This window comes from Cucumis sativus, unplaced genomic scaffold (genome assembly GCF_000004075.3).
Source record: "Cucumis sativus cultivar 9930 unplaced genomic scaffold, Cucumber_9930_V3 scaffold47, whole genome shotgun sequence".
Lineage (NCBI taxonomy): Eukaryota > Viridiplantae > Streptophyta > Magnoliopsida > Cucurbitales > Cucurbitaceae > Cucumis > Cucumis sativus.
The window spans coordinates 65081-89033 of record NW_022279551.1 but is presented as its reverse complement, the minus strand read 5'-3'; the positions used below and the strand labels follow the sequence as shown (position 1 = coordinate 89033).

The 23953-nt window shown below is 36.5% G+C and overlaps 1 protein-coding gene and 1 long non-coding RNA gene across 2 annotated transcripts in view; both read left to right on the top strand.

Annotated features, from left to right (window-relative positions):
• Positions 1 to 11587: 11587 nt before the first annotated feature.
• LOC116405950 (E3 ubiquitin-protein ligase UPL6-like) lies at positions 11588 to 12765 on the top strand. The gene is made up of 3 exons (XM_031889686.1): positions 11588 to 11735; positions 11984 to 12082; positions 12423 to 12765. The coding sequence occupies exons 1-3, from the start codon at positions 11604 to 11606 to the stop codon at positions 12486 to 12488; spliced, it is 297 nt and encodes a 98-aa protein (XP_031745546.1). The 5' UTR covers positions 11588 to 11603; the 3' UTR covers positions 12489 to 12765.
• Positions 12766 to 13570: 805 nt separating this feature from the next.
• Positions 13571 to 23953, top strand: part of LOC116405954 — a 38128-nt gene continuing 27745 nt past the window's right edge. Inside the window, exon 1 of the long non-coding RNA XR_004219034.1 lies at positions 13571 to 13631. This is a non-coding gene — a long non-coding RNA (uncharacterized LOC116405954). The remainder of the gene's footprint in view (positions 13632 to 23953) is intronic.

The window sequence follows — 23953 nt, the reverse complement described above, 5'->3', positions numbered from 1 at the left end:
TTACCTCATCACATCTCTTTGTTCTTCCAACAACCATTAAGAAAAATCCCTGTAAACCGAACCCCATGTATTCCCTTTTCTCCTCACTCGCCAGAATTTTGCCCACTCTCCAAACAAAATCATTTCAGCCTTATTTTTGTTCACTGCCCATTTCCAAAAATTTCATTTCCCTCTGAAAATCTTTGTCGATGGCCAAACTTGTGGCTGGGAACCGAATGTTCTCGATCATGTCCAGTGCTGAACCTCCCGATGGACTGCAAGGATCAAGGGTTAAGGTTGGTTTTTCTATTTTTGTTGGTTAGAGTTCGTGTTCTGTTTTTTTTTTACTTTGAGTTAAATCCTTTGTATTTGAAGAAATTAAAGTTATGGGATGTGATGCATGTTGGCAGGGAGCTGATTCCTTAAAAGTTGGTTAGTGTTCTTTTTCTGTTTTTTTTTTTTTTTTTACCTTGAGCTAGTTACATTGTTTTTGAAGAAATGAAAGTTATGGGATGTGATGCATGTTGGTTGGTAGGGAGCTGAATCCTTTCTTAGGAACGTTTTGGGGAGCATGGAGGCTGTTTATTTGAGTTGGAAGCCTGCTGCAAAATCTGTTTTGGAGTTTGTTCGATCTGTCCATGATGATACAAATTTGTTATGATCATACTGCATTTTGAAGTTTTGGGGTATTTTTCTTCCATTTCTTTTCTTCTTCCAATTTCTGCTTATCTTTTTATTCTTTCTTCTGTATATTATTTTCTAATGGTCACTTGTTGTGCAATGTCTTTCTTTTAAGTCATTGGCTACTTTATAAAGAGAAGAACAAAGTGAACTATGTTATCTTTCTACTCTTTCTACCCCATTTCCGTAAAGAAGCAAGAAAACAACTAACAGGCAGATCAATCTGCTTAAACATTCAATTGGCCATTTAGTCTTTTGGGTTTTAACATTCTGCCATTCTTGTCGTTGCTCTTAAATCTCCTCACAATCTCTTTGTTAAATCCCTGTAAACCGAACCCCATGTCTTCCCTTTTCTCCCCATCGGCCATAATTTTTCCCACTCCCCAAACAAAATCGTTTCAACCTTATTTTTCTTCACCACCCATTTCCAAAATTATCATTTCCCTCCGAAATCCTTTGTCGATGCCGAAACCTGCTGATAGGAATCCATTGTTCTCGATCTTGTCGAGTGCCGAACCTTCCAATCCAGCAAGGATCAAGGATCAAGGGTTAAGGTTTATTTTTTAGTTATTGTTCTGTTTTTTTCTGTTTTGATTTCATTGCATTGTTTTTGAATAATTTAAAGTTATGGGTTGTGATGATCCTTTCTTAGAAACGATTTCCCAGTCCTGGAGGCTGCTTATGTGAGTCAGAATCACACTGTAAAATCCATTTTGGAGCTTGTTCGATCTATTGATGGTGATACTAATTGGTTATGATCCTATTGCACTTGCAACTTTTAGGGTATTTTTCTTCCATTTCTTTTCTACTTCCAATTTCAATTTCAATTTCTGCAAATTTTTTAGTTTTTCATATGTATATTGTTTTCCAATGGTCATTTGTTGTGTGGTGTCTTTCTTGTAAGTCATTGGTTACTTTGTAAAGAGAAACACATTATGCACTATGTCATCGTTCTACTCTTTCTGCAACATTTCCATAAAGAAGCAAGAAAACAGCTAGCAGGCAGATCAAACTTCCTTAAACATTCAATTGGCCATTTCGCCATTTTGGATTTAACATTCTGCATTTGTGTCGTTACCCTTAAATCTCCTCACATCTCTTTGTTCTTCCAACAATCGTTAAGAAAAATTCCTGTAAACCGAACCCCATGTATTCCCTTTTCTCCTCACTCGCCAGAATTTTCCCCACTCTCCAAACAAAATCATTTCAGCCTTATTTTTGTTCACTACCCATTTCCAAAAATTTCATTTCCCTCTGAAAATCTTTGTCGATGGCCAAACCTGTGGCTGGGAACCGAATGTTCTCGATCATGTCCAGTGCTGAACCTCTCGATGGACTGCAAGGATCAAGGGTTAAGGTTGGTTTTTCTATTTTTGTTGGTTAGAGTTCGTGTTCTGTTTTTTTTTTTACTTTGAGTTAAATCCTTTGTATTTGAAGAAATTAAAGTTATGGGATGTGATGCATGTTGGCAGGGAGCTGATTCCTTAGAAGTTGGTTAGTGTTCTTGTTCTGTTTTTTTTTTTTTACCTTGAGTTAGTTACATTGTTTATGAAGAAATGAAAGTTATGGGATGTGATGCATGTTGGTTGGTAGGAGCTGAATCCTTTCTTAGGAACGTTTTGGGGAGCATGGGAGGCTGTTTATTTGAGTCGGAAGCCGCTGCAAAATATGTTTTGGAGTTTGTTCGATTTGTCCATGATGATACAAATTTGTTATGATCATACTGCATTTGAAGTTTTGGGGTATTTTTCTTCCATTTCTTTTCTTCTTCCAATTTCCTTATCTTTTTATTCTTTCTTCTATTTATTATTTTCTAATGGTCACTTGTTGTGCAATATCTTTCTTTTAAGTCATTGGCTACTTGTTGTGAAATGGTGTCACTTTTTAGGAACGTTTTGGGGAGCATGGAGGCTGTTTATTTGAGTCGGAAGCCCACTGCAAAATCTGTTTGGAGTTTGTTCGATCTGTCCATGATGATACAAATTTGTTATGATTATATGCATTTTGAAGTTTTGGGTATTTTTTTCCATTCTTTTCTACTTCCAATTTCTGCTTATTTTTTATTCTTTCGTATGTATATTATTTTTTAATGGTCACTTGTTGTGCAATGCCTTTCTTTTAAGTCATTGGCTACTTTGTACAGAGAAGAACAAAGTGAACTATGTTATCGTTCTACTCTTTCTACCCCATTTCTATAAAGAAGCAAGAAAACACCTAACAAGCATATCAATTTGCTTAAACATTCAATTGGCCATTTAGTCTTTTGGGATTTAACATTGCCATTCTTGTCGTTGCCCTTAAATCTCCTCACAAACTCTTTGTTCTTCCAACAATCATTGAGAAAGATCCCTAGAATCGGAGCCCCATGTCTTTCCTTTTCTCCACGCCGGCCAGAATTTTGCCCACTCTCGAAACAAAATCTTTCCAACCTTATTTTTCTGTAAAGAAGCAAGAAAACACCTAACAGGCATATCAATTTGCTTAAACATTCAATTGGCCATTTAGTCTTTTGGGATTTAACATTGTGCCATTCTTGTCGTTGCCCTTAAATCTCCTCACAAACTCTTTGTTCTTCCAACAATCATTGAGAAAGATCCCTAGAATCGGAGCCCCATGTCTTTCCTTTTCTCCACGCCGGCCAGAATTTTGCCCACTCTCGAAACAAAATCTTTCCAACCTTATTTTTCTGTAAAGAAGCAAGAAAACACCTAACAGGCATATCAATTTGCTTAAACATTCAATTGGCCATTTAGTCTTTTGGGATTTAACATTGTGCCATTCTTGTCGTTGCCCTTAAATCTCCTCACAAACTCTTTGTTCTTCCAACAATCATTGAGAAAGATACCTAGAATCGGAGCCCCATGTCTTTCCTTTTCTCCACGCCGGCCAGAATTTTGCCCACTCTCGAAACAAAATCTTTCCAACCTTATTTTTCTTTACAACCCATTTCCAAAAAATTCATTTCGCTTTTTGAAAAATCATCGTCTATGCCGAAACCTGCATCTTGGAACTGATTGTTCTCGATCAAGTCCAGTGCTGAACCCCCGAATGGACTGCAAGGATCACGGGTGAAGGTTTATTTCTTTCTTATCGTTGGTTAGAGTTTTTGTTTTGTATTGTACTGCCTTGACTTAATTCCATTATTTTTGAAGAATTTAAAGTTATGGGTTTTGATGATCCTTTCTTAGGAACGTTTTGGCAAGACTGTACACTGCCTATCTGAGTCGGAATCCCACTGCAATATCCATTTTGGAGCTTATTCGATCAGTTCATGTTGATACAAATTTTTTATGATCATAATGCATTTGGAAATTTTGGGGTATTGTTCTTCGTTCCATTTTTTTTCTACTTCCAATTTCATTTTTAATTTCTGCATATTTTTTATTCTTTCTTATGTATATTGTTTTCTAATGCTCATATGTGGTGCAATGTCTTTCTTTTAAGTCATTGGTTATTTGGTGAATAGAAAAACAAAGGGAACTATGTCATCGTTCTACTGTTTCTACGACATTTCCATAAAGAAGCAAGCCAGATCAAACATTCTGCCATTCTTTTGGTTGCCCTTAAATCTCCTCACAACCTCTTTGTTCTTCCAACAATCATTAAGAAAAATCCCTGTAAACCGAACCCCATGTCTTCCCTTTTCTCCCCACCGGCCGGAATTTTTCCCACTCTCCACACAAAATCCTCTCAACCTTATTTTTCTTGACTACCCATTTCCAAAATTTTCATTTCCTTGGAAATTCTTTGTCGATACCGAAACCTGCAGCTGGGAATCGATTGTTGTCGATCATGTCCCCGGTGCTGAACCTCCCAATGGACTGCAAGGATCAACGGTTAAGGTTTATTCTTTTGTTATCGTTGGTTTGACTTCTTGTTCTGCTTTTTTCTGCTTTGATTTAATTGCATTGGTTTTGAAGAATTTAACGTTATGGGTTGTGATGCATGTTGATAGCAAGCTGAATCCTTTATTAGGAATGTTTTGGTGAGCATGGAGTCAGTTTATCCGAGTCGGAATCCCACTGCAAAATCTGTTTTGGGGCTTGTTCGATCTGTTCATCATGATACAATTTGTTGAGATCATATCGCTTTTAGAACTTTTGGGGTATTTTTCTTCCTCCCATTTCTTCTACTTCCAACTTCATTTTTATTTTATGGATTGATCATTCAATTTCAGCAAACCCACTGGTTATGGTCAAAAGCATATTTAAGTTGAAGATATAATATTACATTTACCTCGTAAGTTTTTGGATGAATTGGTGATTTAACATGGTCTAGAGTGGATAGTTTAGGAGGCTGTTAGGCCACCATTGTTGCAGGGTCCCCTTCTAAAGCGATCTGAAACAGTAAACTAACGCATTGCAACTCTTTCTGTCTTTCCTTTTGTTTTGAATTGATGGTTACTGCTTAATTGCGCTGCCTTTAGGTCTTCCATTTAAATCGTTCTGACTGTTTTAGTGATATTTGAAGACTTAATTAAATCACCTAGAAGTACTTATTAAGATTAGGACGTCGGGATTTGTGATTTCAAGGAGATTAGAAATGTGAGAAATGCCCATGTTCGTGATCTAACTGTCGGCATATTTGTGTTTATGAATATGGCCGTCGATGTGATAGTATTCTCAGACTGTTTGTAGTGCGCATATGCAGAATTGTGGTCACATTTGATCAGCCTTCTATTTTCTGCGTTTCTGTTCTTAGACAGCATTTTTTATGGCAATGAGCCTTCATTGTAGCAAATCTGATTTTCTCTATTACAATGTTTGCAGTTGAGGAAATGGAATGAGCTATGGGTAGTTTTGGACCCAACAACAGGGAAAATGGAGTAACCATACGTCCCATTTACACTGTTTTTGGTCCTTCCTTGCTTGGTTCAATGTAGTAATATGTTGGTGGAAACAGCTCATTTCTAATGCTGCTGCCGATGGTGATGGGGTCAATGGACCTCTGCCAAGAGTGTTCATATCACAAATTGTTGTGGATTAGTTGAGTAAATAAACTCAGGTGCGTTTCACCGAATTCTCGATATGCAGAAATCTGAATATATTTTTTCCTTCTGAAATTTGGCTACAAGCTGTATCTTGGTGCTGCAGTAAGTGTATTGTTAGCGATGTAGTAGGCATAAGGTGGGAATAGGATGCATTTTGTGTTTTATCCATTTAAGTTTTTGGTTTATGCAACAAAACCTTAGCTTGAATTACAACTTCATATCATTTTTCCTACTGCATTCAGTACATAATCAGAAGATACACTGAATGTTCTTGCATTGGGAAGAAGCATGCTGCTTTGGCTGGTTCTCTGGGTTCCTTCACATGGGAAAAGCCTTTGCATTCAGAGTTTGAGCAATTAGCAAGGCTTTTAATCTCCCATGACTCTGAAACTTATGTTATTTAGGTCACCATATTATCGTGGAGAATGAACCAAATTTCATTTCTGAATTGTGATTTCACCAAGAATTTGAAAACAAAAATGCATATTGTTTTCTTTCTGATTCTTTTTTATTGCGTATTATTTTTTATTGGTCATTTACCTCCCACAGATGACATGAATAGCGCCAAACAACTACAAAGAGAACTGCCACACTCCTATAATTGCTGCTAACCTACCTAACTAAGAATATACGACAATCTCGAAAATGTGCCAATGAGAGACATCATCAGATCCAGAGATCAAGTTTGCCAAGAACTACTCATAGTAGAATTTGCAAATATGTGGTGCAAACTGAGCCAAGAATAGACAACTCCAACCTTTTTGGAATAGACGTGGTTATCAACCTTTTGACTCTCTTCTTCTTTTCTTTCCTGACTTGGATTCACTGCCCTGATCATTGGATGAATTTAGTGACTTTCCCTTTGGGTTCTCCATTGTTTTCCCAGAAGTTGATGAATGCTTCACATCTCCACTTTCTTTTTCTTTTGCTTTTGAAGATGTGAACTTAACCTTGGTGGAGAGATTGGTATTATTAGACTTATCGCCTGTTTTGGTAGACTTGCCTTTTGAAACAGGAGTTTTTGGGGTTTCTTGTTTGGACTTCCCCGTCTTCGATACATCTTGCTTGTTGGACTTTGCAACAGCGGCAGGTGTGGATGTCTCATCGTCCTTAGATTTGCTAGTCTTGTTGGATTCGGCATCATCATTCTTCGACTTGCCAGCGATTTTTGGACCTGTGCTACCAAGTTTACTTCCAATTTCAAGAGTGCCTTGATCCTTTGATTTACTTCCAATTTTTGGAGGCTGGTTTCAGCACAGGTGTGGTTTCCTTTTTATCATCATCACCTGACAATCTTTTCACGTTTTTTCCAGAAATAGATTTAGCTGATCCCTTCTTTCTCTTGACCTCTGATTGTTTTAAAGAACTCCCCCCACTCTTGCTGGTTCCATCACCCTTCCTAACAGACTGCTTCAATGTCTTAGTTTCAAAATCACTTGTAGTGTCATTAGTTTACATTTACATTTACGTTGAAGATATAATATTACATTTACGTCATTAGTTTTTGGATGAATTGGTGATTTAACATGCTCTAGAGTGGATAGTTTAGGAGGTCTGTTAGACCACCATTGTTATTTTACTTATAATAGAAGAAAGGAAAGTAAGGCACGTTAGTAATCAACACAGTTACTTATTCAAAAGGATGACAGTTATCTAAAACAGGAAGTTAAATGGATGAGAGGGAGATGGGAAAGGGCAGGCAGTTTTTAGTAAAAGGAAGGGCCTGCCGTTCTTTAATTGTAGTATTTTGAATTGTGTTTATTTCTGTTTTGGATTAGGAGGGTTTCTTTGCTTGTTGTTTGTAATTTCTCTGTAATTTTCTTTCTATTGCAACTTTAAGTCTCAAATATCAATATAATAGAAACAGTACATAAGTGTTCTATCAAGGTTGTATGTTCAGAAGTGAGTAGATAGTTGAGGAAGTCCTATGTTCAAAAGTGAGTAGTTTAGGAGGGTCCTATGTTCAAAAGTTTGCTGGTGTGTATCTTTGTTGGCTCAACATGTTTTGAATACATTTTAGGTTAGATTGAGTTTGTTGCACTTGGTTGTCATTTTTGGTCTTGAAATGCTTTTTTCAACCTTTTTGGTAGATTATGAGTTACGAACCTACATTTAGGATTTGCTAGGTCGTTTTGAAAACTCAAGTAATACCTAGACACGTTTTGAGCACGTTTTAGGTTGGTTTGAACTAAGTTTGTTACACTTACACACTTGGTAGCCATTTTGGGTCTTGTAGTGCTTTTTTCACACTATTGAACTTTTTTCGTAGGTTATGAGTTACGAACCTACACGTAAGCTGTTTTAGGTCGTTTTGAAAGTTCAAGTGATACTTAGACACATTTTGTTCAAGTGATACTGTTTTAGGTCGTTTTCAAGTGAACTTTTTTCTTCTTGTATTGACTGTTTTACTATTTCTTCATGGTTTGTATTCATGGTATTTATTTTCGTAATGAATCTTTCATGTTCTGGTAAACATTGCAGAAACACATAATTTCAGCAATCTGTCAAAGAGTTGAAGGAGAAAAAAGAAGTACTTAAAGGTCACATGAAGACCTAAAAGTTAGGTAATTTTTTGAAAACTTTTTTCTTCGTCTTGCTTAGTTTTAGTGGTATTTGTTAACAGGCTGAGACATACTCTTGTATGCCAAGGCTGGGTGGCCAATTCAATGGATGGCCTGAGACGGTGAAATGACGAGTGTAGAACAAAGTAGACAATCGAGCAGATTTACAAGTAGGAGGATGGTGTTTGGTCTTACTCTAAAGCTACTGCTAGAAAGGTGATTCTCCCTTTATTTACACATGTTATCTATATTTAATTACTGTTTTTATGTGATGGTGAATAAATATTTAAGTCGTTTCAAGTTTTTACATCATGCTTGAGTTAATACATTTCCCAACTCGCACTAATTTTAAAGTTGAGACTAAGTTTGTTGCACTTACACACTTGGTTGCCATTTTGGATTTTGGAGTGCTTTTTCTACATTTTTGAACTTTTTGGTAGGTTATGAGTTATGAAGTAACACTAAAGCATTATTAGGTCGTTTTTAAGGTTCGAGTGATACTTAAACATTTTTTGAACACCTTTTAGGTTGTTACAAACTAAGTTAGTTTTACATACAGCCATAGTTGCCATTTTGAGTCTTGAAAGATTTTTTTTCACACTTTTTGAAATTTTTGGTAAGTTATGAGTTATAAACTTACACTTAAGCGTTGTTAGGGTGTTTGAAAACTTATACGTGTTTTCAATACTTGTTAGGTTTGTATAGAACTAAGTTCGTTGCACTTACACACTTGACATTTTGGGTTTTGGAGTGTCTTTTTTAAAAAAATTTGAACTTTTTGCTAGGTTATGACTTTATGAACTTGTATTGAATATTTGTTAGGTCGTTTTGAAAGTTCAAGTGAAACTTAGACACGTTTTGAACTTGTTTTAGGTTGGTTTGAAACTAAGTTTTACACACATTTGATTGACATGTTGGGTCTTGAAGTACTTTTTTCATACTTTTTGAAATTTTGGTAGGTTGTGAGTTACAAACTTACACTTAAGCATTGCTTGGTCGTTTTGAAAATTCAAGTTATTAAACCACCAATTCATCCAAAAGCTTAAGCTTGTGGTTGAAGGCAAATTTAATTATATATCACCAACACTCCCCCTCACTTGTGGGCTTGAAATATCTGAAAGGCCCAACAAGTGGAAATTGATTTTAATTGGGGAGGAAACGACAATACAGGGGCTTGAACACAGGACCTCCCTGGACCACCTGCTCTGATACCATATTAAACCACCAATTCATCCAAAAGCTTAAGCTTGTGGTTGAAGGCAAATTTAATTATATATCACCAACACAAGTGATACTTACACACGTTTTGAATACATTTTAGGTTAGATTGAGTTTGTTGCACTTGGTTGTCATTTTTGGTCTTGAAATGCTTTTTTCAACCTTTTTGGTAGATTATGAGTTACGAACTTACACTTAGGATTTGCTAGTCGTTTTTTGAAAACTCAAGTAATACCTAGACACGTTTTGAGCACGTTTTAGGTTGGTTTGAAACTAAGTTTGTTGCACTTACACACTTGGTTGCCATTTAGGGTCTTGTAGTGCTTTTTTCACACTATTTGAACTTTTTTCGTAAGTTATGAGTTATGAATCTACAAGTAAGCTGTTTTAGGTCGTTTTGAAAGTTCAAGTGAAACTTAGACACGTTTTGAACTCGTTTTAGGTTGGTTTGAAACTAAGTTTAAAACACATTTGATTGACATGTTGGGTCTTGAAGTACTTTTTTCACACATTTTGAAATTTTGGTAGGTTGTGAGTTACAAACTTACATTTAAGCATTGCTTGGTCGTTTTGAAAATTCAAGTGATACTTACACACGTTTTGAATTCATTTTAGGTTAGATTGAGTTTGTTGCACTTACACACATGGTTGTCATTTTTGGTCTTGAAATGCTTTTTTCAACCTTTTTGGTAGATTATGAGTTCCGAACTTACACTTAGGATTTGCTAGGTCGTTTTGAAAACTCAAGTAATACCTAGACACGTTTTGAGCACGTTTTAGGTTGGTTTGAATTAAGTTTGTTGCACTTACACACTTGGTTGCCATTTTGGGTCTTGTAGTGCTTTTTTCACAATGTTTGAACTTTTTTCGTAGGTTATGAGTTACGAACCTACACGTAAGCTGTTTTAGGTCGTTTTGAAAGTTCAAGTGAAACTTAGACACGTTTTGAGCATGTTTTAGGTCGTTTCGTTATGAGGTTCCTTCTTTTTTTCGCATTTAGAAACCGGTGGAAGAAGCCCGTATTCTCATCACTCGAAGAAAGCCAATTGAGTTTACTCTTCTGAATAAAATTACGATCTTCGTTTTGATAAATACTAAGTAATTCCGCTTGCAAAGCAGCTCTAGAACTCAACTCTTCTTGATTTAATCCAATCAACTCAGCCACATAATCATATTTTTCTAATTTTGACATCAAGGATTTCTCTGTTTTTTTTTACCTTAGCTTGCGCAGCAATATTCCAAGCTTTTACTGCCAATTTAACTGATCTCAACTGCTCATGAAGAATGAAACCAGCCCATCCCTGGAAGTTAGAGTTGCTCACTGTTTCAACAATAATCTGATTAGAATCACTGGACACCAACACAGCTGTTACAAAACCGAAAAGGAGAGGGACCCCGAAAAAGAACCAGCCTCCAAGAATAAGGAAAGTGATTTGAGAAGATGCGTGCTTTTCGAGAAACCCGAGAATTTTCAAAACAAATATCCCACATCTGATTTATGAAGAATCTGTCTAATAATGATCTTCAAGGAGAATTACCGTCTCTAGACCAAGTGAACCTTCCATTTTGCAATGGAATTTCCATGAGAGAAACCACTATCTGATCGTAATTCTAATTATTTACTTGGCCTTGTTTTTTGTAGGCAGTGATAGAAAATACCAGAGCAAATGATATACACAAGCGAGTTCCCTTTTTAGTACCGTTTACTAGCAGGGTTAAGATTTTCACTGTAAGCAAGTTATTTTTTTAGTTTCCTTATCCACAATATTGAATTTCTTGGATGACTGTTAGTTATAGAAATATGTAAGATATTTTTTATTTATGGTTACTTTCTCTATAACTCATTTCACAGACACAACTAGCAGCAGCTAGGCAAAGGAATGGATCTCTTGCTGTTTTTGCCAGAAACCGGTTTAGAATTCGACGAAATCATATATTGGAAGATGCTTTCAGTCAGATGAGTGCATTGTCTGAAGTTGATCTTCGAGGATCAGTAATTTCAGACTTCCATGATTTATGAAAAATGAAATTGTTATCTTACTTTTTTCTATCTTTTTCTTTCCCCTCGTGAAAACGACCCCTTCCCTCTTCTGCATCCTATAGATGCAGAGTTACTTGTAATTGTTTATTAGTTTTTTCTTGTTTGTGTTGGGTCAATTGCTTCAGTTTTCTGCATGCAGATACGTGTGTCTTTTGTTAATGAATTTGGAGTTGAGGAGGCAGGAATTGATGGTGGTGGTATTTTTAAAGATGTCATGGAGAACATTACACGGGCAGCCTTTGACGTGCAGTATGGTTTATTTAAGGTTATCACGACATTCCTTATTATTAGCATGACATGGCTTTGTTAATCCTGTAGTATTATTGGATAACATGAAGCGTGATGAGACAGCCATAGTTGTTTCAAATCGCTTTTCAAAATAAAAATAGTTGTGAGATCACATTTCAATATAAAAATTGGTTGCTTGAAATCTATTTCATAAAATTTTAGTAATATGTGGGTATGTATTGTTCATTTTTTCTAATATAAGTTATTTTCTGCTTGGTAATCCAGCAAATTGCTGACCATTTGCTCTACCCCAATCCTGGTTCGGGAATGATACATGAGCAACATCTCCAGTTTTTCCATTTCCTCGAAGTTCTTTTGGCAAAGGTATGGCCATAATTCCAATCATACATGGAATTTACTTTGGTTGATTAGTTTTTTCTTTTTTTGGATAAGGATATCCTGGTCTTGGCCTTATCATGGAAGATTCTTATATATCTTTCACCCCATACTTTGGTTGAATTTTGGAACATTAATGTATCGCCTGTCATTCATAAATACAATGTCATAATTTGAAATCTGCTGTCTTCCTACATTATGCATGTTTTTCTGTTATTGAAGTTGCTGCCCAGTTGTGCTAAAAGTTCTCAAGCAATCATGCTAAAAGATCTCAATCACATTAAATGATTTTTGACAGGATGTTGTTGTTTTACCCTTCTTCCTGTAGGTCATGTTTGAAGGAACTCTTGTTGATATACTTTTTGCAACATTCTTCTTGAGCAAGTTAAAATAGAAGTAAGGTTTTTAAAGATTTACTGTCTTACTGTTTTGTATTTTGTGCTGATCCACTAATCGTAGTATTCATGGTCATGACAATGACTAGTTGCAAGTTACTTGAATTTTTAGGGTTCTAAAAATCTTACATTTTATTATGGGTGCACTGCCTACTAATGAGATTGTCAATTGCTAACTTCCAAATGTTGAATTTGGGATTTCCATGCTACATTCACTTTCTTGATCTGCAATTACAGAGCTACTCTATACTGGAATAAAGTCTCATCTGAACTGTACATTGCTTTTGATGCTGTAATTGCAAAGCTAGGAAATCTTTATGTATAATGCCTTTTTTTTTTATCATTTATTAATGAAAATGAGAAGCCTTTTTATAGGCTGGAGATTACAAGAGTTGTTAAACTAACTTGGGGTTGAGTTAGTTTACTTATAACTAACTCAAGATACAAAATTGTTAATTCAAATAACTAATCCTAAACTATAAAAATGGTAATTCAAACACCTCCTCTAGGATAAAACTCAAGAAACATAAAGAAGGGGGATGTTCTACATTAGCTTTTGTCAAGGCTTTAGCCAAAATTTTATTTATCAACTGTGGGGGAGGATTTGAGAGCTCCCTAATCTCTACACACTTCTCTAATGAGAGTCTATACCAAAATCAAGATACCCATACCCTTCCACTCAAGAAACTTAAGTAATTGCTTAGAGAAATAACAAAATACTTGGCCCCACTCTACTTTCTGAAATAACAAATAAATAAATAATGCAATTGAATTTTAAATAAAAGAATTTCTTCCCCTACTTCTTCTCTAACGGCTCTTTCTCTCTACTTTCTCGTCCTCTCCCCTTCTCTTATCTTCTTCGTCTTCCTCAAAATCGCGATTCACGGCCATCTTCTTCTCCTAGCCCTAACAGCGCTGGATTTCTCAACTGTCGATCGAGTGACAATCATGCCTGCCTGCTTGACAAAGCCTTTTCGGTCTACCAATAAAGGAAAAACGATTGCTGGTGACACGAAAGCTGTGCTCGACGCTCTTTTTCCTATTCCACTGCACGTCGTGGTCTTTCCCTTGCTGGTTGGATGACTACTGTGGACGAAGAGCACAACTACTTCCAGTCTCTGGTCGATAAGTACCCAAGGAAGGTAAATTCCAGCGGAGAAAGTCGAGAGCTCCTTAGTTGATCACAAATCCTTCCAAATTCTTTGTTCGTAGACTAATTTGAAATCCTTCCAATATGGATCCATGCTGTCTTTTATATCCATAAGATACCAATTAGATTGTGTTAACTATTGTTTATAAGAAAATATTTGTGTGTAGAGTTGCAGTGGGTAAATCTTAATGGCTGGCATTAAATTGGTTCGGGATATATTACTCTCAACACAAAGTATTTTTTATCAGTTTACTTCTCATCGGGTATTTGCTCTTCCTATGCTTTATCCTTATCCCATCTTTCTCCGCTCTAGTCTTCATAGGATGGATTTCTGTGGTGTAAATTTATTCATCTACTTTGTTTGATTTATGGTTGCATTTAAGGAGAAGGTAAATTACATAAGCCAAAGTAGTTATGGAAAACATCTCCAATTTACAGTAAGTTAAAGAAAAAAAGAAGAAGAGAAAAACAGCAGTTAAAAAAAACTGGGCATCTTGCTTCTTTCTTATTGAAAGTTCGATCGTTTCTTTCAGGTCAAATTGACCACACAAAATGCTCAAATGAGATTCTTCAATAGGAATATGTAAAAAAAAATATAATATGTAAAAGAATTTTTGTGAAACGTGGGAGAGAAGCGATAACATTATCCTTCAAAAAATTCAGGAGTAAATATTTATGTGAAAGGACATATTATTTGGCCATTTGACCTTATTTGTTATTGAATTATTTGGTTGAAAATGATAAACTACACATTATTGTTTGCTTCAGTTGTGATCTTGATTATGGGCTATTTGGTATTTTGCCTACAAACTGTATAGTTAATTATCTGTTAGCTTTTGTTTTCCTATCACAGCTGTATGTTTATGTGGCTCATTGCAGCCGAAAGTTTTATTTATCAATCTTATTTTTCACAGCATAAATGAAACTGTGTTTCAAGAATCAGGTGCTGCTACATCATTCAAGGAAATTTGTCGTAGAGGTCCGTAAGTTTTTTCCTTTGGAGATGTGATACTAACCTGTTTGAATAAAGGAATCTGACTTGGTCTTTTCCTCTTTAACATTATGGATTAGGTCTTTCTCTTTACCAGATTTCGTAGCTGAAGTTTATGAAGTAATCAAACCGGTGTTAACTTCTTATATAAAGGTTAGTGCTAACTGCTAAGCTTATTTCTAAGATGAAAGATGCTTTTATCCCCTCCCCAAAGAATATCATTACTATTTATGTTGTGTTTCAGCTAACTAATTCTTGCATAGCATCTTGTTTGATAATTAAAGTAAAGTTTTTGACATGGAGGTTTTCAAGTTGTAATATATATTTTTATGTTTTAGGTAGATTCCCAAACTTTGAAGAAAACACTACAGTACTGAGGTAATTGAACGTTGTAAGGCAGAGCATCGGGCTTACCAGAGCCAATGTATCTTCTTCGATAACAAGGTAAGGATAGTCCTAATAATACCTTTCTTTGTTATTGAAGTTTATTGTTCCTTTTGTTGGGGGCTTGGTGGTTGTGCACCTATATTGATTTGTACTTCTGTTAATTAATTATAGTCATTCTCTCTTGTCTTGAGTAATTATTGTCAACCATTTTGTTAGCAAAGGCTTCCCATGGAAATTCAGTTTGTTGTGCTGCATGTCCACGATGATTTTCGTGATTTTAGTTTTAGATACATAAAAAGGGCCTTTGCATCACGGCATGAATGACTATTTTTTAATATGAACCTACAAATACCCCAAATGAATGCTGGATTAAATTGGATACAGGGCAGATAGAGAGTGAGATGGAGAGTGTTTGTGTGCTTTAGAGCCATCTGTCTCTAAAACATAGTTTCTTCCCCCCCATAAGAAGTAAGTGTATTGATGTATGTAATTTACAAAAGGTTTGGTGGAACACCTACAACAATCTTTTTGAACTTTTTGGTAGGTTATGAATTACGAACTTGTATTGAATATTTGTTAGGTCGTTTTAATAATTCAAGTGATGCTTAGAAAATGCAACCGAGCTTAAACAATTTTGTACATTTTTCTAAAATTTTTAGTTTAACCTCTTTAATAAAATTCGATGGAAATTCTTGTTTTCTTTTTGTAGGAATAAAGGAAAATGAAATATAACCAAACTTGGGATCTTTGCAAGCAAGCTTCCATGAAGAAACTAGGTTACAAGGGAGGTCTTCTGTTCTCCATTTTTTTTTTCCATCCGTAGAATCTTGCTTAAAATGCTTTGAGGACAATTCAAATTTTTAAGTGGGGGGTGGGGTTGTAGCCTTGCACATTCCATGTCCTTTGGGAAATTTTCATTTTGCAAATTTTGCTAAAAATGTCAAAATTTAGAAACTTTTGCAATGCTCTATGCTTAGAATAAGTACCATGTCTACTTCTTCGCTTTAGCATAAAAAAGCATGTATGCCTAACCCATGAGAACGGAGCTCGGATTTGTGATTGTATTTGTTATTTGAATATGTTACATATGCTGAAAATGCATATATTGATAGCTTAGAAATGAGTAGAACACTTGGTTCATTTTCTGAATATTGTGAATTATGTACATAATAATATGTGCGGTTGTCTTTTTTATCTCAATTTTAATCCCCTTTTTTGCCATATTCTAATGCGTTTTTTATATTAATTTTAAATCCCTCTTTTGGCCATACACATTTGTATAAGATTGTTTGAAAGCAAAATATGATTGTTAAGGTAGTCGCAAGTTCTTAGAGTTCTTCACCCAACATAACAGTTGATAAAAACAAAACAATACGACCAAGCTGCTTAGGGTTGCAAAACCCGACCCCCACCTAGTGGGTCACTAGAGTTCTTCACCCAACATGGCAGCCGGTAGAGAGGGAGAGAGAAAAAAAAGAGGGAGCCAAGCCAGCCGCTTAGGTCAAGTAAAATGCGCGTCGAGATCCCCCAGTTTCAGAGTTTTCGTGGGGATCCTCTCCACTTTTCTTGCCTAAGCAAATCCCGATACCGCCTAGTAGGTGCTTAAAGTTCTTCACACAGCATGGTAGTCTTTAGAGAGGGAGAGAGAAAAAAAAGAGGGAGCCAAGCCGGCCGCTTAGGTCAAGTAAAATGCGCGTCGAGATCCCCCGGTTTTAGAGTTTTCGTGGGGATCCTCTCCGCTTTTCTTGCCTAAGCAAAACCCGATCCCGCCGAGTAGATGCTTAGAGTTCTTCACCCAGGGCATGACAGCCGGTAGAGAGGGAGAGAGAAAAAAAGAGGGAGCCAAGCCAGCCGCTTAGGTCAAGTAAAATGCGTGCCGAGATCCCCCGGTTTCAGAGCTTTCGTGGGGATCCTCTCCGCTTTTCTTGCCTAAGCAAAACCCGACCCCCGCCTAGTAGGTACTTAGAGTTCTTCACCCAGCGTGGCAGCCTGTAGAAAGGGAGTGAGAAAAAAAGAGGGAGCCAAGCCAGCCGCTTAGGTCAAGTAAAATGCGCGCCGAGATCCCCCGGTTTCAGAGTTTTCGTGGGGATCCTCTCCGCTTTTCTTGCCTAAGCAAAACCCGATCTCGCCTAGTAGGTGCTTAGAGTTCTTCACCCAGCGTGTGCCCAGGCAGCCTGTACAGAGGGAGCGAGAAAAAAAGAGGGAGCCAAGCCAGCCACTTAGGCCAAGTAAAATGCACGCCGAGATCCTCCGGTTTCAGAGTTTTCGTGTGATCTCTCCGCTTTTCTCTGCCTTTTCTTGCCTAAGCAAAACCCGATCCCGCCTAGTAGGTGCTTAGAGTTCTTCACCCAGCATGGCAGCCGGTAGAGAGGGAGAGAGAAAAAAAAGAGGGAGCCAAGCCAGCCGCTTAGGTCAAGTAAAATGCGCGCCAAGATCCCCCGGTTTCAGAGTTTTCGTGGGGATCCTCTCCGCTTTTCTTGCCTAAGCAAAACCCGACCCTCGCCTAGTAGGTACTTAGAGTTCTTCACCCAGCATGGCAGCCTGTAGAGAGGGAGAGAGAAAAAAAAAGAGGGAGCCAAGCCAACCGCTTAGGTCAAGTAAAATGCGCGCTGAGATCCCCCGGTTTCAGAGTTTTCGTGGGGATCCTCTCCGCTTTTCTTGCCTAAGCAAATCCCGATCCCGCCTAGTAGGTGCTTAGAGTTCTTCACCCAGCATGGTAATCTGTAGAGAGGGAGAGAGAAAAAAAAGAGGGAGACAAGCCGGCCGCTTAGGTCAAGTAAAATGCGCGCCGAGATCCCCCGGTTTCAGAGTTTTCGTGGGGATCCTCTCCGCTTTTCTTGCCTAAGCAAAATTCGACCCTCGCCTAGTAGGTCCTTAGAGTTCTTCACCCAGCATGGCAGCCGGTAGAGAAGGAAAGAGAAAAAAAAGAGGGAGCCAAGCCAGCCGCTTAGGTCATGTAAAATGCGCGCCGAGATCCCCCGGTTTCAGAGTTTTCGTTGGGATCCTCTCTGCTTTTCTTGCCCAAGCAAAACCCGACCCCGCCTAGTAGGTCCTTATAGTTCTTCACCTAGCACGACAGCCGGTAGAAGGGAGGGAGAAAAAAAGAGGGAGTCAAGCCAGCGCTTAGGTCAAGTAAAATGCGCGTCGAGATTGCTTGGTATCAGAGCTTGCATGGGCAACCTCTCCGCTTTAGATGGAATTTGATGAAATGCTTATGTCGAAAGTAGGCATTTCTCTACAGAGTCCTAATGGTCATAGAAATTTATTATGCTTTGTATTTATTTTACTTTGTTGTCAAGAATCAACTTCTTTTCTGATTTGTATGTTTATGTATATGTTGCATCTCTGTCTTGTTATCATGTTGTATTTCATTGTACTCAATAGTCTGATTTGCATTTTTTATTAGTTACATGTGTTTTACTAATAAGAATTTGTTTTCTCATTTGTTTATTTGTGTTAACAAGTGTTCGTGTAATTGCAATTTTGTTCTTGAAGATATTTTGCTTGAATCAAGTTAGTTCTTTCTATAAGGATCATTTTCTTGTAAGGTTATAACTTCTTGTCCAATTTTTCCAACTCACATTTCAACTTGTAACAGGTGAATCTCTTCTAAATAAGAGCTTAAAAAGAAAAAACAATTGGAACTTTAACCATAAAAGCAAGGACTGCATCTTATTTGCAATGAATTGCTATAATTTCTTCCAACACTATGAAACATTTATGTTACAGTTTTATTATTGTAAACATCTTTGCTAAATATCATTGTAATTTCCAAACACAACTCTGCCAAAGTTCCCAAGATAGTTCTATAGCAATGTTCCACAGGCTATCTTGCAAGTGATGTGGAACTCCTTTGCTTTTTTGAATAGTAAGCTGGCCTTCCTCTTTTGTTATGCTTTGTTTTGTTCTTAATACTTGCTTTTATCTTCGCCTATTTCATTCCTAGTTGATATATTACATAGTCCTGTTAAATCTACATTCTTTTTTCTGTTTTATGATTCACTTGATTTTAATGACTAACTTTGGCGAAATAATGTTGAACTATATTACATGTTTTGCATCTAAACCTCAATTGAAAAGGTTTGTTACCTGTATCATTATAAGGTTTCCATCCATCTTTCTTAGGCCATCAATGAAATTTTTGCTTAGATCTATCTTAGTTCGGCCTCTTTAAAATGTTACTCCATACAAGGAAGATCGAAAGTTGTGATTACAAAGTGTAGAATTTGTATTGTATAGTTGCCTTAGTTATTTTTTTAATTATTCTTTTTAGACGTTATTTCCTTTTATAATTAGTTCTCTTTAGTTAGAATTTCTATTAAATTATACTTACCTATTATCAAGTATAATTTCATTAATAAGAGAAAATAGAGTTTTTCTCCAATAACAAAAAGTGATTATTTAAGATACTATGCTAAAGGGAACACATCCAATTACCATGTTGAGAATATTATCTTTGCCTATTGAAGGTCTTGGATTCTTGGTCAACTTGAATGCGGATTTTTCTTAGTTGATTATTAAATATCAGGGTAAAAAGATCTTATATTGTAATGTTGTTTTGCTTCACTTGCATCATACACTAAAACAAAAGATTAAAAAAAAAGTTATATTTAGACTTTTGTATGGTAGATTAGGCGTTCTCTTGAATTGGTGTTGGTATTGGCTTTCTAATTATGATATGATTTTGGGAACCTTTGAATTATGTTCTTCAAACCTTCTCTCTTCGATTGAAGCTTATTATATTTTATCGTTGTTAGTATGTTTTTTTTTTCCATTTTTCCCTTCTAATATTTTTATTTGATATATAATGTGCATAAAAGAGATAGTAGTTAATGTGTTTTACATTGTTGTGTTGTGCAAAGTTGGTGCTGTTGGTTCAAATATTTAAGATTTGGTGAAGCACTTGGAATAAGTTCAAACTTTTAGTATGTAGGATAATTTACTTTATAAGAATCACACATTTACCTTTTGTTTCTTTTTTGAAGTAGGAAAGGAGCCTCTTCATTAAGGTGAAAATGAATAGACAAGACAAAGGTAATACAAAGAAGCCCTAGGATCAGTGAGTGCACTCGGACATCTCATCTATGTTGACACCTACTTAGCATTCTCACCATATCGAGACTTAAACCAAAAGACTAACTAACGACAAGGTTTAGAATAGATCATACAAACTGTCCAATAACTATACAACATAGATTTAAGACCCTAGAAATCCAAAAGAAATAAAATAAGAGTATAGTGGACTAAGAATTAAAAATGAAAGTCAGCCAATTATGACTTATATCTTGTATGGAGAAATCTTTGAAGTCTTTTGAAAGAGAGCATCAAGAAGCATTGATTCTAGCCATTTCGACTCAAGTTGTCCAAGAGGAAGCTTTATTTTGAAATGTTAGTTGATTATGTTCAAACCAAATTTCTGGTAAAATGGCCTTTACTGCATTTAACCAAATCAATCTTGGTTTCTTCTTGAGAATGGGACATGAAATAAGCTGGACCGCGTTCTCCTAAATTTATAGTCGAAAACCCAATTCAAATGAAGATAGCCAAGTAAGTTAAACCAACACTTCTTTTCATGTAAGCAGGAGAAGAAAATATGATGTAAATCTTCTAAAGCATGCAAACACAAGGGACAAATATGAGGAGATAAACTGTGAGAGGAAGGTTTCATTTGCAAAACTTCTGCACAGTTCATAGTCCATTTCGCTTTCTCCAAAGCGTGATATTCACTCTTCTAGGGCTTTTTGTCTTCCAAATTGTCGAGTATAAATGTTTTTCAATTGGGGAGGCAATGGAGAGATGGTTGACTAATGAATGAACCAAAAACTTCCCATTTGATTCTGATTTCTAGGTTCTTTTATTTTGGGAGACTTGAAATTCATCTATTTCTTCAACTTTTAGAAGTCTCCTGAAATGCTTTTTTCAACCTTTTTGGTAGATTATGAGTTACTAACTTACACTTAGGAATTGCTAGATCGTTTTGAAAACTCAAGTAATACCTAGACACGTTCTGAGCATGTTTTAGGTTGGTTTGAACTAAGTTTGTTGCACTTACACACTTGGTTGCCATTTTGGGTCTTGTAGTGCTTTTTTCACTCTATTTGAACTTTTTTCGTAGGTTATGAGTTACGAACCTACACGTAAGCTTTTTTAGGTCGTTTTGAAAGTTCAAGTGATACTTAGACACGTTTTGAACTCGTTTTAGGTTGGTTTGACACTAAGTTTTAAACACATTTGATTGACATGTTGGGTCTTCAAGTACTTTTTTCACACTTTTTGAAATTTTGGTAGGTTGTGAGTTACAAACTTACACTTAAGCATTGCTGGGTCGTTTTGAAAATTCAAGTGATACTTACACACGTTTTGAATACATTTTAGGTTAGATTGAGTTTGTTGCACTTACACACATGGTTGTCATTTTTGGTCTTGAAATGCTTTTTTCAACCTTTTCGGTAGATTATGAGTTACGAACTTACCCTTAGGATTTGCTAGGTCGTTTTGAAAACTCAAGTAATACCTAGACACGTTTTGAGCACGTTTTAGGTTGGTTTGAACTAAGTTTGTTGCACTTACACACTTGGTTGCCATTTTGGGTCTTGTAGTGCTTTTTTCACAATATTTGAGCTTTTTTCGTAGGTTATGAGTTACGAACCTGCACGTAAGCTGTTTTAGGTCGTTTTGAAAGTTGCAGTGAAAGTTAGACACGTTTTGAGCACGTTTTAGGTCGTTTTGAGCATGTTTTAGGTCGTTTTGAGTAAATGGTATGTATGTTGTGATTGTTTGATTGCATGTATAATACCTTATTGAGATGTGTATGCTTGATTGAGAAGCTGATAGAACACCAAGTAATGGTTCTTATTTGTTCATTAAGCAACCAAACTATTACAGAATACAATACTCAAACCAGTCTTGAAAACACCGAACAAACAAGTACTATTACAGACAATAACCAAGTATAAAATAAAACATTCAAACATCAAAAGTAGTTTAGGATAATGGAAAACACTTTCTAAGATTAAAGTAACTGAACAACTTCTGTAATTCTGCTCTCCAGAAAATACAGCCCCTCCACTTCCAGAAACTGATTAACCAACCCCCATCTTTCCTTCCATCTCTCCCTTTTAACCTCCCCCTGTAACTAACTGTTGTCCCCACTAAGGTGGTTTCCACTTCCTCCAATTCCATCACCTGTGCACGTGCAATTCCACTTGTCTTTCTTCTGCTATATTGTATTGCAATTGGTGGTCTATCATTACTCTCCCTCTCCAAAGACACCTTGTTCTCAAGGTGGGAAATGAGGAAGCTTTTGTGTAAAATCATCACAGTTCTCCCATGTAGCCTCATGAGGTGGTATTCCTTTCCAACTAACAAGCACTTCCCACTTCTTTGTTGCTGGATTTTTAGGATAGCCAAAATTGTCTGCTGGTAGTAACTCTTGAAATGTAGGAACATCATCAATTCCATATAGTTCGGTAAATGTCATTCCTCCCTCCATAGCTCGACATTTTGTCAAGAAACCTTAATCAGATGGTGTCCATGTCTCCATCATGTGTTACAGACTCACTCTAGTCTTTGTCAAACTCGGGTCACCCCTTATAACAACATTCTTTTCATTTTGTATGAAAGATAAAGTGAGTTTCCGCTAATCCACTTCAGTTACCCCAACGTGTGCAGCCATTGCATTCCAAGGATGACATCCTGATAGAACACTGATGTAGTGTTTCTATTATATTGATAATTCAAACACAACTTACAACATAAGCAAACCGTGAACCTCAGAAAATGAGTCACGTTACATATAATTCACAAACATCAAACAAAGAAAACCTCCTAATCCAAAATTCCGAACAACAAAATACTAATAAGCAAACCAGAATATAGAACACCAATCTTCTGCTTCCCCTGTCTTTCAAGCAGTATTGCAGACATTTTCCTTCACTCCAAAAACTCACTTTAACAAAGAGGCAGCCACATTTTCAGGTATAGAAAATAAAGTAGGTAGTATGTAGGAAGGCTAACCAGAACTGAGTTGCATAAGGTTTGTCTTCCGCCTCTAGAGATGTTATATCTTTTCCACCTTTCAAGTTTCTTGTGAATTCGATCAATGACTGGTTGCCAAAAAGACTTTTGTCGAGGGTAGCCTCCCAAAGGGAGACCTAAATATATAATCGGAAGCTTTTCTACCTTGCACCCTATCAGATTTGCTGTTTGAAACAAATCTTCCTCTCCCACATTAACGCCGCTAAGGGCTGATTTTTCCCAGTTTACTTTCTGCCCCGAACACCATTCGAATAATCTAATGACGTTTTAAAGTTTAAGGAGCATCTTCACATCATACTTACAAAAGAGAAGAGTATCATCGACAAATTGAAGCAAAGGGAGGTGGATCAAGTCTTTGCCAACAAGGAAACCTTCAAACTGGCTGTTAATATGAAGCTTGTTTATGATTTCTCCTAAAACCTCACTTACTAGGAGGAATAAAAAGGGGAGAGGGGGTCCCCTTGGCGGATACCTCTAGATGCTGTTATCCGGCCTCTAGGCTTACCATTGATGAAGACTGAATACTTTGGATTTTTTAGGCAGCCCATTATCCATGATATCCATTTGGAACTAAACTTTTTCAAAGATAATTTTTTTTCTAAAAAGTTCCAATTCACCCTATCAAAGGCTTTTTCCAAGTCAAGTTTTAAAATTCATCCTTTTTTCCGTTTTGCCCTATAATCTTCCACGGCCTCGTTAGCAATTAATATTGGATCTTATAATTGCATCCATAACTTGTTTTAGACGTTCAGATAAAACCTTTGCGACGACCTTGTATGCTAACGTAGTAAGGCTGATTGGACGGAAATCCTTGACTAGAGTCACATTCTCTTTTTTCTGCACTAAACAAATGAAGTTTTCTTGGATGCAAGCATTTAATCTTCCATTTCTGTGGAAAT